The 14,880-nt window shown below is 40.3% G+C and overlaps 1 protein-coding gene across 3 annotated transcripts in view; it reads right to left on the reverse strand.

Moving 5' to 3' along the window:
• The window catches only part of dab2ipa (DAB2 interacting protein a), a 119,754-nt gene extending 105,343 nt beyond the window's left edge, over nt 1–14,411 (reverse strand). The window contains exon 1 of one of the 3 annotated variants that reach the window (XM_058389815.1): nt 14,152–14,411. In XM_058389815.1, the coding sequence (XP_058245798.1) occupies nt 14,152–14,191 (40 nt within the window). In that variant the 5' untranslated portion in view covers nt 14,192–14,411. Of the gene's footprint in view, nt 1–7,570; nt 7,590–8,510; nt 8,737–14,151 lie in introns of those variants that run through there. The other 2 variants (XM_058389816.1, XM_058389817.1) reach the window with 2 other exon arrangements.
• Nucleotides 14,412–14,880: the final 469 nt, after the last annotated feature.

The raw sequence follows: 14,880 nt of genomic DNA on the forward strand, positions 1-14,880 counted from the left end.
TCCAGTTATCCATCCATCCATTCATCCATTTATCCAATCCCTAATTAATGTTCATAAGGGTACATCCATCCATCCTGTCATCCATCCATTCATCCATTATTCCTTCCATCCATCCCGTCATCCATCCATCCATATATTCATCCATCCATCCATCCATCCAGTTTTCCATCCATCCATTTATCCAATCCCTAATTAATGTTCATAAGGGTACATCAGTCCATCCATCTATACATCCATCCATCCAGTTATCCATCCATCCATCCATCCATCCAGTTATCCATTTATCCATTTATCCAATCCCTAATTAATGTTCATAAGGGTACATCCATCCATCCACCCATCCTGTCATCCATCCATCCATCCATTATTCCTTCCATCCATCCTGTCATCCATCCATCTTTTTATCCATCCATCCATCCTGTCATCCATCCATCCAATCCCTAATTAATGTTGTGGCATAAACAAACAAGCTAATCCCAAATTAAAACAGGAAATGTGAACACAATCAGGCAGCAAAACCAACACCAGGAAATTACACATTATGCAGATTCAACAATCAGGTGAATTAAAATCAAAGATTTGTCTGTCAGGAAATAAACCTGTGATCATGACACTGTTTTCTATTGCCCTAGAATCTAGAATCTAAAGCAGGTATGAAAATGCCCTAAAATGCATGAAGTGATTTTGCATAGAGAGAGTTACAAGTGGCGTGGCATTTTGGCAGGGCAAGAATGCACACACACACACACACACACAAACCGCCCAGCTGCCTTGCTTTCTCAGTTAGAAAGAACAACATTCCTCCTTCCTTTCTGTGCGATGCTTATTTATTGCCTGTACAATGGGCCACTGAACTGCTGTCTAAGTGTCAGCGATGAAATGTGCCAAACAACACCTGCTCCCTCCAGCAGCTTCCTGAGGCTTGCCAGAAGCTGCATTAACCCGGCTGCGCTGAACCATGCGCAAAGTCTTGCCAAGCTACGCAAAACAACATCCCTATGTCAGTCAAGATGGAAGGCATTTCCTCAAACTAAAATGTCTCCTATGATTAGATATCACTGTACAGCAGGGGGCTTCTGGTTTAAATGGGGAAGCGGGCTAATCCTCGCTGTTTTTCTATGATAAAAAATTCTCTTTTGGAATCAGAATAATTGTGGATTATTTTGCAGAAAGAAACATGATGAGGTTTTCTTTCTAGCCCCAGCCTGTACAATTGTGAATCTTATCAATGACAAATCATATCAGGCCTACATGACACTCCCACTATTGATCTCCTCATCTAATATCACAACCAGACATCACAGCTACACAGACACAGACTAGCATGGCCCACGGATCGAGAACATGCTAGCTGGTGTCTGTGCCATGCAAAAGAAGCACTGCAGCCAGAACACAAAGCACAGCGCCAGAACAAGTCTGTATTTAACTTTTCAGAAGGAGTGTTCGCTGAGTGCTGCTTCTATTTTCTGTCCTTTATTCAGCTGTCATGTGATGTTGCCTGGAGAAAGGATCAATAAAAGCACTATGTTAGCTGCCTCGTCACTGCACATTTTAAAACCGAGACTGGAAAACACTTTGCACTTAATAGCAAAATATAGCAGGGGTGGAGAGAGAGAAAATGACATTGCAGGTTCTATACTAAACCATTCATTTGGGGGGGGGTCGTTTCTTACAAAAATCTCTAGGAAACTTTCTACACCTAATAGAAAATAAACATTCTTCCCACTGTGATGTGATGCACAATTCATCCAAGTCTAACAGATTTCAGCCTGAAGGATTTACACACAATTAATGTTCCTTGGCTGGACCAAAAAAAAAAAAAAAAGCAGCCAGTGTACATTTAGCCTGCTGCGCCTGGGAATACCTGCAACCAGAAATGACGGATGAGAGAGAGAGAAAGAGCGTGAGAAAGAACAAAAGCCAAAAGGGAGAGGAAAAAAAGAGAAAAACTGCTGCCAAACAGGACCAATTTAATCACCGACCAGTGCAAAACATCTAAATCAAAAAAAAGTGCTAACTGCTGATACAGCTAAGAGGCACAGCTCTGAAAGCTTGGAGTCTCTCTCCCAAGTTTCTCCACAAATTTATGGCGACTCCAGAACATTACTGTGGCTTGTTACAAAGGCTGGAATGCGAGTCCTTAAAAACTTCACCGCGCGTTGGCGCTCCACAATTACGGTCGCACATACGCAGACGGAAACTTTCAATTGGAAAAAATCCTGCGGATGCGAATGTCATGTCCACCTTCTTCCTCTTTCCAAAAATAATTACCGGATAAACATATAAGCAGACCTCCTCCCTTATAGGAAAGGTGTAGCAGCTCACCTGAGCTTTTGGCAGTAGATTCTCACCTCGGATTGTCTGCAGGTTTAAAACCTGTCTGATGTGCAGGGGGAGGAATTACATGCAGGAGAGTATACAGGTCTTGAAAGAAGCATAATGTCAGGATAAGGATAAACACAGCCAGGCTGCCAACAAACACAACCAGGCTGCTACTGCAACACAGTGCCGGCTGTGTCCTGCCTCCGAGTCAGAGCGCACCACAAAAATCCCCAAAGCGTGCCCTCTGCTCAGGGCTGCAGGCCGAACCTCCCTCTAGATACAGGTCTGAAAGAAAAGGAGCGAGGGGGACAGTGGCAAATTTTTTCCTCTTTCATGACCAACTTGAAGACCTGGTTACAGCTCTCTTTCTCTCTCTCTCTCTCTTTTGTTTTGGGGACGAGCCACTTTGGCGGCCTGAATTCCTCAGGAAAGTTAGCCAATCATAGCGCTGGCTCTGGGGAGTGTGGTGAGCAGAGGCCCAGCCTGCTCTCCCACTCTTTAATCAGCCAACAATGTGGAAGAACCTCCATAACCACACACACACACCACTACAGCCACACTGCTTAAACACCACAGCCTACAGCTAGCACACAGCATCAGATTCTGCTCTCTGATCACTGCATCCACGGATCAAAAGGAATAAATACAGAGATGATTATATTAGCTCACTTGTATCATTAAATCGGAAGTACTTGTTCTGTCTAGACTCTAACAGGTTTGGGTTTGAATGCTAACTCTGCCGTGTCTGCTTTGTGTAATTATGCTACGTTTTTAAACTCTATAAACCATGTGCTTTCAGCTGGACATGTTGGCTTGATCCATGTTTTAAGAGCAGACAGCTGTTTAAGGAATATAACATGGCTCGCTGTTCTGTTATAGAAATATAATCCACCCCAAAGTGGAGTTTTTTTCTGGTACCAGCATTTCATACCAACACTTACACTGTATAATTCATTATAAAAGTGTACCTAGCAACAGCTCATACACACACACACACACACACACACAAACACACACACGTGTTCGAACTATTTTTTAACTGCAGTTAATGTTCCTATTATCAGTCACGTTACTGTGTCAGTAATGAGGCACTATGTCAGTTAGTAATAAAGCACTGTCAGTTAGTAATGAGTCACTATGTCAGTTACTGAGGAGTCACTATGTCAGTTAGTAATGAGGCACTATGTCAGTTAGTAATGAGTTAGTAATGAGTCACTATGTCAGTTAGTAATGAGTCACTATGTCAGTTACTGAGGAGTCACTATGTCAGTTAGTAATGAGTCACTATGTCAGTTACTGAGGAGGCACTATGTCAGTTAGTAATGAGTATGTCAGTTAGTAATGAGTCACTATGTCAGTTAGTAATGAGTCACTATGTCAGTTACTGAGGAGTCACTATGTCAGTTAGTAATGAGTCACTATGTCAGTTAGTAATGAGTCACTATGTCAGTTACTGAGGAGGCACTATGTCAGTTAGTAATGAGTCACTATGTCAGTTAGTAATGAGTATGTCAGTTAGTAATGAGTCACTATGTCAGTTAGTAATGAGTCACTATGTCAGTTACTGAGGAGTCACTATGTCAGTTAGTAATGAGTCACTATGTCAGTTACTGAGGAGGCACTATGTCAGTTAGTAATGAGTCACTATGTCAGTTACTGAGGAGGCACTATGTCAGTTAGTAATGAGTCACTATGTCAGTTAGTAATGAGGCACTATGTCGGTTAGTAATGAGGCACTATGTCAGTTAGTAATGAGGCACTATGTCAGTTACTGAGGAGGCACTATGTCAGTTAGTAGTGAGTCACTATGTCAGTTACTGAGGAGGCACTATGTCAGTTAGTAATGAGTCACTATGTCAGTTAGTAATGAGGCACTATGTCAGTTAGTAATGAGGCACTATGTCAGTTAGTAATGAGGCACTATGTCAGTTACTGAGGAGGCACTATGTCAGTTAGTAGTGAGTCACTATGTCAGTTACTGAGGAGACACTGTCAGTTAGTAATGAGTCACTATGTCAGTTAGTAATGAGTCACTATGTCAGTTACTGAGGAGACACTGTCAGTTAGTAATGAGTCACTATGTCAGTTAGTAATGAGTCACTATGTCAGTTACTGAGGAGACACTGTCAGTTAGTAATGAGTCACTATGTCAGTTACTGAGGAGGCACTATGTCAGTTAGTAGAGTCACTATGTCAGTTACTGAGGAGGCACTATGTCAGTAACTGAGGAGGCACTATGTCAGTTACTGAGGAGGCACTATGTCAGTTACTGAGGAGGCATTGTGTCCGTTATTTAAAAAAATCGCTATTGCTAAGGAGTCACCAAGTCAGTTACTAAAAAAAGTTACTATATCAGTTATTAAGGAGTTTCTATGTCAGTTACTGAGAAGTTGCTATGTCAGAGATTAAGGAGTTACTACCTCAATTACTAAGGAGTCACTGTCATTTACTAAAGAGTCACTTTGTCAGTTAGTAAGGAGTCACTGTCAGTTACTAAAGAGTCTCAGTGTCAGTTATCTAGAAGTTACCCTGGCTGTTGCTAAGAAGCCACTATGTCACTTAATAAGTAGTTACTGTGTCACTTACTAAGGAGTCTCTATGTCAGTTACTGAGGAGACATTATGTCAGTTATTATGTTAGTTACTAAGAAGATACTATGCCAGTTACTAGAGTCACTATGTCAGTTACTAAGGAGTTACTATATACGTTACTAAAGAGTCACTATGTCAGTTACTGAGAAGTTACTGTACCAGTTACTGAGGTGTTACAATGTCAGTTACTTAGAAGTTACTTTGGGTGTTACTAAGAAGCCACTATGTCACTTAATAAGGAGTTACTGTCACTTACTAAGGGGTCTCTATGTCAGTTACTGAGGAGACATTGTCAGTTACTGAAGAGTTATTATGTTAGTTACTAAGAAGTTACTATGCCAGTTACTGAGGAGTCACTATATCAGTTACTAAGTAGTTACTATGACAGTTACTAAAGAGTTACTATGCAAGTTGCTAAGAAGACATTACGTCAGTTACTAAAGATTCACCATGATATTTATTAAGGAGTCACTATGTCAGTTACTAAAGATTCACCATGACATTTATTAAGGAGTCACTATGTCAGTTACTAAAGAGTCACTTTGTCAGTTAGTAAGGAGTCACTAGTTTAGTTACTAAGTAGTTACTATGTCAGTTAATAAGGAGTCACTAGGTCAGAGAGTAAGGGGTTAATCACTGACATAGTGACTCCTTGGTAACTTACCAGTGAACTTCTTAGTAACTGACAGTGCCTACTTAATAATGTATGCCAGTTACTAAGTATGTTTGTTCGTAACTATGCATGTACAGTAAGCATGCAACTATGTTCACCTATCTAATGTCACCTTAAAATAGTTAACATTTTATTGTAAGAATGCAGCTACAGTGTTACTGTTTACTTTACGCTAAGGATGTCTGTAGCTGTAGCACTATTTATGGTCATTTTCACAGGCAGGTTGTGCTGGGAGTTTGGCATGTTTAGTCGAATGTAGAAGCTGTTTTTGAATCTGGGTTTAATCTAGGAAACTGATCTCTGGCCCGCATGGTCTGGGATTCTCTCCAAGTACATTTTGGTGCAGAATAAGTCATGTGTGAAAGTGATTGGTTCTCAGGTCTAGGTATCAAATAACTTGATTGGATTGATTCAGCATGTCATGTTACTTCCTGTTTCAGGTTTTACAAGTGTCACTACAGCTTCTAAAAAATAATGATTATTTTCTTGTATAAGAAAACAAGAGCCAGGGAATATAATAACATGTTGATACTGTGATATAATAACCTTATGGTACTCAAGTAATATCATGGACAATAATGGCCCAATTGTTTTTTCACCTGGAAAACCTATAGTGGTCTACTATATATTATAACATACACCGACCAGGCATAACATTATGACCACCTGCCTAATATTGTGTTGGTCCCCCATTTGCTGCCAAAACATAACAAACTGCAATGCACTGTGTATTCTGACACCCTTCTATCAGAACCAGCATTAATTTCTTTAGCAATTTGAGCAACAGTAGCTCGTCTGTTGGATCGGATCACACGGGCCAGCCTTCACTCCCCACGTGCATCAGTGAGCCTTGGCCGCCCATGACTCTTTCGTCAGTCTACCACTGTTCCTTCCATCACAATTTGACCCTTGTCAAACTCGCTCAAATCCTTACGCTTGCCCATTTTTCCTGCTTCTAACACATCAACTTTGAGGACAAAATGTTCACTTGCTACCTGATATATCCTACCCACTAAAAGGTGCCATGATGAGGAGATCATCAGTGTTCTTCACCTCACCTATCAGTGCTCATAATGTTATGCCTGATCAGTGTACAGTATGGTGTGTATACTGTCTTTTTTTTTTGCCATATCAACAATCTAATTTGATTAACTAATCTAATCTATTAACTAATGTCACAATTTCTTTTACAAATAAATTCTGTAAAAACAAACTAAACCTGCAATGGATTGTAGGTCTGAACTTGAGTATTTAATTGTAGAAACATCCCTTAATGCATTACAGGGGAACTACCATGTCAACAGGACTGTTTAAACGGGTTAATAGCTACATCACTGCTGTTTTTAATGGACCTGAACCACTACATCATGCGGTACAAGCAGTGGAGATCATTTGGAGCAAGCTTCTCACAAATTTCTTTCTTTCTTTTTCTTTTTATACAAATGCTTGTAAAATACACAGCAATATGACAAACCGTCTGTCCTAATAGCTCATTTCATCAATACTTCAAAACCCGACACAGCAAGAAACATCTTGCATGTCTTCTGGAAGCAAAAACAGGTGGCATCTGTTTCACATCAGGGAGAATTAAAGCCATTCATCAGTCTAACGTAGCGCACAAATGCACAACAGCCAAAACAAAGTTTCCACGGTGCTAAAAGCCCAGGGCACCAAGCATCCTAGCAACAGTTAGGAGGCTTCAATGACTTGCGGTTCAACAGACAACAGATCAACAGACATACAATCTAACTGAACCGTGAAAAAACCATAGTACAGAAGTGCTGAGTTCTCAGAAAGTGTGGGATTCATTTTGTGTTTTGAGTTCCAGCTACAAGCTAAATGACAGGGTTATAAAGAAATGCCCTTGATCTAATACTAAAAGTTATCATTTCTATTTAACTTAGACAGGGATATGTAATATAATACATAATCTAAGACTAGAACCAATACATTTATTTCTTCAGTACTTTCTTACCGTTCTTACCTATTTCTACCAGCTTGGGATGTAAACTTGTCTTTGGAAACTTTGTCTTTGAGCTGAAGAAAGTCACTGTATATAAATTATAAAAAAGTCACTGTATATAAATTATAAATATAATTTATATTTATATTATAATATAAATTAAATTATACTTACTTTTTATCTCATTTTATACAACCGAGTAATTGCTCAAGGGACTAAAAGTGGCAGCTTGGTGGACCTGGGATTGGAATTCACAACATTCCAGCACCTTAACCACTAAGCTACCACATCCTGTTATTATTATTATTATTATTAGTAGTAGTAGTAGTAGTACATCAATAATAAATTGTTCATCTTAATCTTTCTCTAACATGCTTGTTTTGACGTTTATGGAAGGATTCTCCAGTGTCAGCTGTTTGGAACTGCAGAGAGATGAATTTGCACTTTCTGCATGAAAAGACGCCTTTCATCCAAAGCAACTTACCAGTGAAGAAACACAAGAAAACGACACATGAAGAGAATATAAGTAGTGCAACTATACATGAGTTTTGATCGGCTGTTTGAGGAGGATGGTGCACAGAGTAGAGGTGTAAGGGCTAGTGTAAGTGCAGATTTATTTATTAATTATTATTAGTAGTAGTAGTAGCATTAAAAAAAAACAATAATAAGGACAAAAGAGAGGCTTATAAGGAAACAACTGCTTCTAGCTGCATTAAGAGGAGTAATAGCAGTAACAAACGTGTTTTGTGAAGGTCTCGCAACATTAAATGTCCATATAAGTGAATACGAAGTTTAACATTGTTGTTTAATAAATGAAAATGATAATCACTGGCAAATTAAAGCATCATTAACTTCACGTCTCATGACGTCTGATTATTTTCCTAAAACATGATACAACACCTCAGATTTGACCATCACTGAATCCCAGCCTTGGTCTGCTTCTTCTCTAAAGGTTACCTACGTGCTAAGAGCGTGGAGAGAGCAGAACGAAGAGTCAGCGCTTTTTCCACACCACTCTTTTGTCTTTCGTGGTCGTGAAGACGTGGATGAAGTGATCACGCAGTCGGCGGACCATGAAACAGCGACCAGCTGTACCGCGCACTAGCCTAAACATCCTGCTCCGAGTCCTCCAAAGCAGAGAGGGAGCGGACGGAGCTCTGGGATTTGAATCCCATCTGCTGAGACACACACAAAGATACCCCGTGTGCCGTGGATGAGGTCAGAGGAGCGGCAGCACTGTGACACACAGCTGGAGCAAAAAACGCCCGCGCGAGACGGAATTTCAGTCTTAAATGTCACAGGCTGAGAGGGACGGCTCGTCACTGACCTTTAACCCTGATGTTCTGTTCATGAATTCATGGCCTTTTGGATTCAGACACTATTTTAAGACTTTATATCAAAACAAAATTTCCCAATTCAATTCAGTTTAATCGGATAGCGCTTTTAACAATGGACATGTCTCAAAGCAGCTTTACAGAAATGTAGAAAAAATGATAAAGTTACTATTTATCCCTGACGTCTGGTGAGGAAAAGCTTCCTGAGATGATATGAGGAAGAAACCTTGAGAGGAACCAGGCTCAGAAGGGAACCTCATCCTCATTCGAATGACACTGGACAGTTTGTTGTTGATCTTTCGGCTGCTCCCTACGTGTGTGAGGGGTCACCACAGTGGACCAACTGGTCCGCACAACAACTTGGCACAGGTTTTACGCCGGATGCCCTTCCTGACGCAACCCTCCCATTTTAGCCGGGCTTGGGACCGGCACTACATCCAGTGGCTGGGGTCGGGCACTGGCTGGGAATCGAACCCGGGCCTTCCACATGAAACCTACCACTGAGCCACCAGTGCCTCTGGACAGTAAATAATGTAAACGTTAATAATGGCCTTTCTTCTTGTCTCCTCTCAATTATTCGCATTTCTAATATTCAGTATTTGTATTCTGAAGCAAACGTTTATACTCTGAATTTAACTGCATTTCACACAAGACAGAATTCGTTCCAAGGTTACTTTCTGTCACATCATATAGTGTAAATATTGTGCACTCGAGTCAGCAGATAGCTTTATTACTAAGCTCAAAAGTTTGCTGTAGTTAATTAGCTTGAAAGTGTCAGGTATGAACTGTCGGGCAGTTTAGTGTAAGCCCTCACGTCAGGACTATACGGGAATCAGAAACAACAACTCTCACAAAACCCGAAACAGGAATGAATGATCTTTTACAGAGCTGGAGAAAGGGATGAAAATATATTTAATATGTTTAAGGGCAATCATCATGCAATCCATCCATGGGTTCTAAGCTCAGTGAATGTTATTTGTGCTTGTTCTTCGTCTAACTATCTGCTTTAATTTGTTATGGTTTTTGCCCCGTCTCCGTCCCTTGTCCTGTTATTGGTTTGTTCCCTTAATGTGTGCACTTGTTTTGTGATTAGTCCTTAATTCATTCATCTATTAACCCCCCGAGTACAGTAGGATACAGTAGGTTGATTTTGTTTTATTTTATTGACATGTGTAGGACATTTGTGTCCCTGACTACTCCCTCTCTCTCTATTTCTTTCTCTCCCTCTCTCTCTCCAAAGTGTTGAGGAGTAAGTAATAATTTAAAGATTTGCAAAAAATGAGGAAATAAATTGCTTTAGGATGTAATTGCTTCCATTCTGTGATTTTTGTGTATTAATCCATACAAAACATCCATGTACAGAAGTATACAATTTAAATACAGAATCAAACTTTAAAGTTAGGGTGTGCAAACCGATGGATGGATGGATGGATGGATGGACGAATGGATGGATGGATGGAATCAGCCTCCGAAATTTGAATTCTCGATACAGACCGAATATAAAGATGGACCATGCTGGAAGATATGACAGTGGCTTTAAAGATGGAGAAGTACCACAGAGCGAATGCATACAGGAAACACAGCCATGTGATCATCACTTAATCCTCTGAGTGAAGATCATTTATCTGCTGGATAAAGAACAGGCTGTCGCTTTAGGAATCAGTAATGTTTCATAATCCCTTTTCAGTAGAGAGCAAGAGACAAAAGTGCACAATAAAGTGCACAGTAATGACATCACGGATAAAGTGCGAAATTATGCTTACACACACACACACACATACACACAAGAAGTGGATGCTTTTGTGTAATATTTGTGCAACACTAAACTGCAGATGTGAATATTTAACCCCATGAAATGACACACTAATACAGCAGAATATTTCTCAACCCTGATTGGTCAGAAATACTTCCCTACATTTTCTAGTTCTAATATGTAATCGTTTCTATAGTAACAGCTCATTTACAGGCACCTCAATAGAAACGGATTTCAAGCAGAAGCATAATTACTGATATGGAGAAGTTTTCTGTAAGCGTTTATGGACGAAGTCTCCAGCGTCAGCGCTTTCTAACGGTCCGAGGTCACGCTTATGACCACGTTTTTCAACATGGGAGTCTTCAGAGGACTTTCCCGTTGCTGGGTAACACAACAAGCTTGTCTAATTATCTTCAAGATAGAGAACCTAACAAAAGGTTCATGAAGGACCGACTGTTTTAGCTGCTGAAACCCAAGTGATAAAGAAAGACTAACGTTAAACCTAACAATAATCGGATAAAAAGTACATTTTTTAACATTTTTCGGATCGTTTCCAAATCTCTCAGAAAGGGGCTGTATATCTGTTTACTTGACAGATTAAATGTACTGAGTCCCAATACAATAAAAAAAACGATACCGAGGAAGGAAGTCGAAATGTTATCGAAACCATCCTCTATTCATCTCTCCCTCGCTCTATCCTGATTTTCTTTTTCTGTTTATTTCAATGCAGTCAGGAGTATCATGTTAAAGAATTTTTCTTCCGCTAAACATCTCCACATAATTTCTACTACTGTGTAGCATTTTTCGATATTTTACTAAATGTATTTTAACCTTTGCTAAAAATGTATTGTATTTTTTTTCGCCTGTATACATGTCAAATTTAGATTTTAATAATAAATAAAAATGGAACAAAGCTTGACCATAAGTTGGAAAGTAAAACCGGACCTTTGACATTTTTTTTTTTTTTAGATATTACATTCAGTTGAATGTAGCCTTTTTGTCTGTAGTCTGATGCTTTTAACAAGAGTTTCACTGTAAGGAGACGGTAACTCTTTACCCCACCTACAACTAAATAACTACCATCCAACCTACACGTTTCCAAGCATATGATTTCATGGGTGGTTTTCCCTCCCCACCTAACCAGAGTCAGTGGGTTTAAATAACACGTTACAGTAGAAGACCTAACACTTTGTTTATTTCTTATATTTCAGCTCAAAACTTATTAGCAGGTCACTGACTGAAGGTCATTTCAGCACAAGATTTTAAAGAATCTGTAAAATCATAGCTCCGGCTGCACCGTATTTCCTACCTGACCGACTCATTGTTAGAAAAGTGTGACAATAAACTTCATTGCATTTAAGTGCCCAGACTGAACGACTCATACCCTCTGAAGTAAATAAATAAATAACACCAATCTTGGCTTTCAGCTCTTATTTCAGCATGAATTGAACGGTATCCCTTCCATCCAGTGCTGTTGAATATCGAGCAAAACCGCTGGACGGCCCGAACGCCGGCCGTGCAATTTAACATGACCATTTTACAAAGTGTCTCATCTCATCGCGCCCTTTCAGTAGAGGCCCTGTAATGATCCGCACTGAAGCCTTTCACCAGTTTAATAAGACATCCACACAGTATGTGCAATGCAACCACCTCTGCTGGATTTCAGTATAATCTTCTACCCTGATCAAACCAAGCACCGTTAAAAGTGCCACATGAGAGGCAGGACAGAAGAGGGTAAGCAAAGTGCCGGCTGATATTATACTAGCACTCCGCTCATCTCCGTTCTCTATTTCACCGGGATTACGGACGTTTCTGAATCGTCCGTCTGGGATTATAATCTTCATGAAGAGTCTTTCAACACCCTCGCTACCTTCTCACTGACTTTTAGACAGACCACCTCTCCTCATGCAGCATCCGGTGTTTTCAGGATGATGTAAAGTCAGAAAAAGACTGGAGTATGTTCACTCAGTTATTTAATCAAATAAAGCTTTTTAAGATTGAGTGTGTGTGTCTATATATATATATATATATATATATATATATATATACACATACACACGAAACTTAAAGCCATACAATGCTAAAGCCGCTACATTACTAGAGAACGTGTCAAAAAGTCTGACTGGACATATAAAGGGGAATTGTTGGAATATCAGCTGAGGATCTTCAGTAAGTGTTTGGATGGTTTGATTTGGTCAGTGTTGGTTTGTGCTCATGACTGTCACCAGACTGACCTTTCCTGCGTCACCGTGCGACACAAAAGAGCTGAATGATTCACTGTGTCATGTTAAATGAAAGGATGTCACGCTTCTATTGCGTGACCAAACACAGTGTCTCTCATCTCTGAACGGTGCATCATACAGAAAGAGAAAGAATTTGAAGAGCCAACAAGATGATGTAATGACAATGTATTAATGTCTCCCGTTCCTTTGTATAGCAAACCTCTGACATATTTATAAAAGCTTCATCTATGACATTTACATTTCTAGGCATTAGGCAGCCGAACTTATCCAGACTTACATTTTATCTCATTTTGTACAACTGAGCAAGGGCCTTGCTCAAAGGTCCAGCAGTGGCAGTGCTGGGATTTCAACTCGCAACCTTCTGGTCAATAGTCCAACACCTTAACCACTAAGCTACCACATCCACATGACTAATAGGTTTATGATCTATACATCATCCATAAATTACTAAGTTTGCTCATAAATAAAAAGACTCCCACAAAAGGCAAAGCTCACAAAGTTGAAAACAACTAAAGAGTGTTCTAACGCAGCTCAGCCACTTTTACAGCACTAACTCAGCCGCTAAGTTTTCTTTCTGTTTGTTTTTATCTATCTTAAACACTAGCATTAAAGCACAGTAAAGGGCTAAAATCGTTACGTTTTTTGTGCCAATGCTGAAACTTTTTAAAAAAATATTGTTAAAAACATATTAACCTGTGTCATCTGCTGGTAAAAAAACTATTTTAATGTTATGTTAATGATCCTGATATAAAAAATATATCAATTATCATGGACATTTATTCAATTATCATGTCTTTAATACCCTGACAGGACAGTTTTTCCACATGCTGACCCATGCTTAGGGCTCTCCTCACATAAACACAAGGATCTGGCAAGTTTTTTTTGTTTTTTTTTAGGGAGCATGTAGTGCACGGTTAGAACATAACCCGCTCTTCCAGTACTGAGAATAAGGAAAATGTTCTCTGTGGGGTTTTTTTTCCCAAGTGTTCCATCATGTCCTGAGTCTTTCTTACATATCAGAAAAAACTCACCAAGGAGCAGGATGTAATTACACACATTCCATATGGCCAACTAGTGTTACTATGTTCAACACAAAAGAAACTCACATGAGAAGAACAAGGCTTAGCTGCGCCAGTGATCTCTTTTACAGACCTGAAAGCCCCATACACACACACACACACACACACACACACACAGTCCACCGCACATCGTTGCCTGCTTCTGAACAGTTCACTGGCCTTGTTAAAAGTGATTCCACATTTCTCCTCTTACCATGGTGGGTGTCCAGCACAGCCGCGTCGTCCAGCTCCATAACTTCAAAGCAGTGTGAAATCAAAATCAGACATAGTGCTGGAGAAGTTCGGTGATCCGAGAAGCCTGTTTATCCACACAGGTCGCGTGCTGTCTGTATGCTGCGCTGACTGAGCTGCTGCGCCTGACAGTTAACAGTGGAGTGGATTGGGACGAGGCCGGCCGTCGCGGCTTCTCGGGGGCCCTCTCTTTTCTGAACCTCGCTCCAGCACTCTTAAAGACACAGCGCTTGGCTTTCTCTCTATCTCTGTCTACCTCCCTCCTACTCGGTTCCTGCCTCTTCTTTTTTTTTTTCCCCCCCTTACTTTCCCTGCCTCCCTCCCTCCCTCCTTCCCTACCTCCCTCCTTTCCTCCCTAGATCGCTCTCTGTCATACTTTTGTGCCGTCTCTCTAACAGACTGTTGCCTCAACATCTACTCAGAATCGTTGCCTGACCTGCGTGCGCATCAAATCATTACCGAGAGCCGGCAAATGGCTTTCATAAAATAAAATCACTAAGAGCTCCAGTGTCTAAGAGCATTAGAGCCTGGCTTGGGGAGATCGTTAAAAAAAAAAAGGGCAGATCAGATTCCCATTTTGTGTGCTTCATCCCCAACCTCTTAAACCTGGACATCAGGCAATAATGCTCAGCCAGAACTAACCAAAATTACAAGCAAGGCTCGATCTTTAACCAAAGCAGGTGGGGGGATC

Source organism: Hemibagrus wyckioides, linkage group LG05 (assembly GCF_019097595.1).
Source record: "Hemibagrus wyckioides isolate EC202008001 linkage group LG05, SWU_Hwy_1.0, whole genome shotgun sequence".
NCBI lineage: Eukaryota > Metazoa > Chordata > Actinopteri > Siluriformes > Bagridae > Hemibagrus > Hemibagrus wyckioides.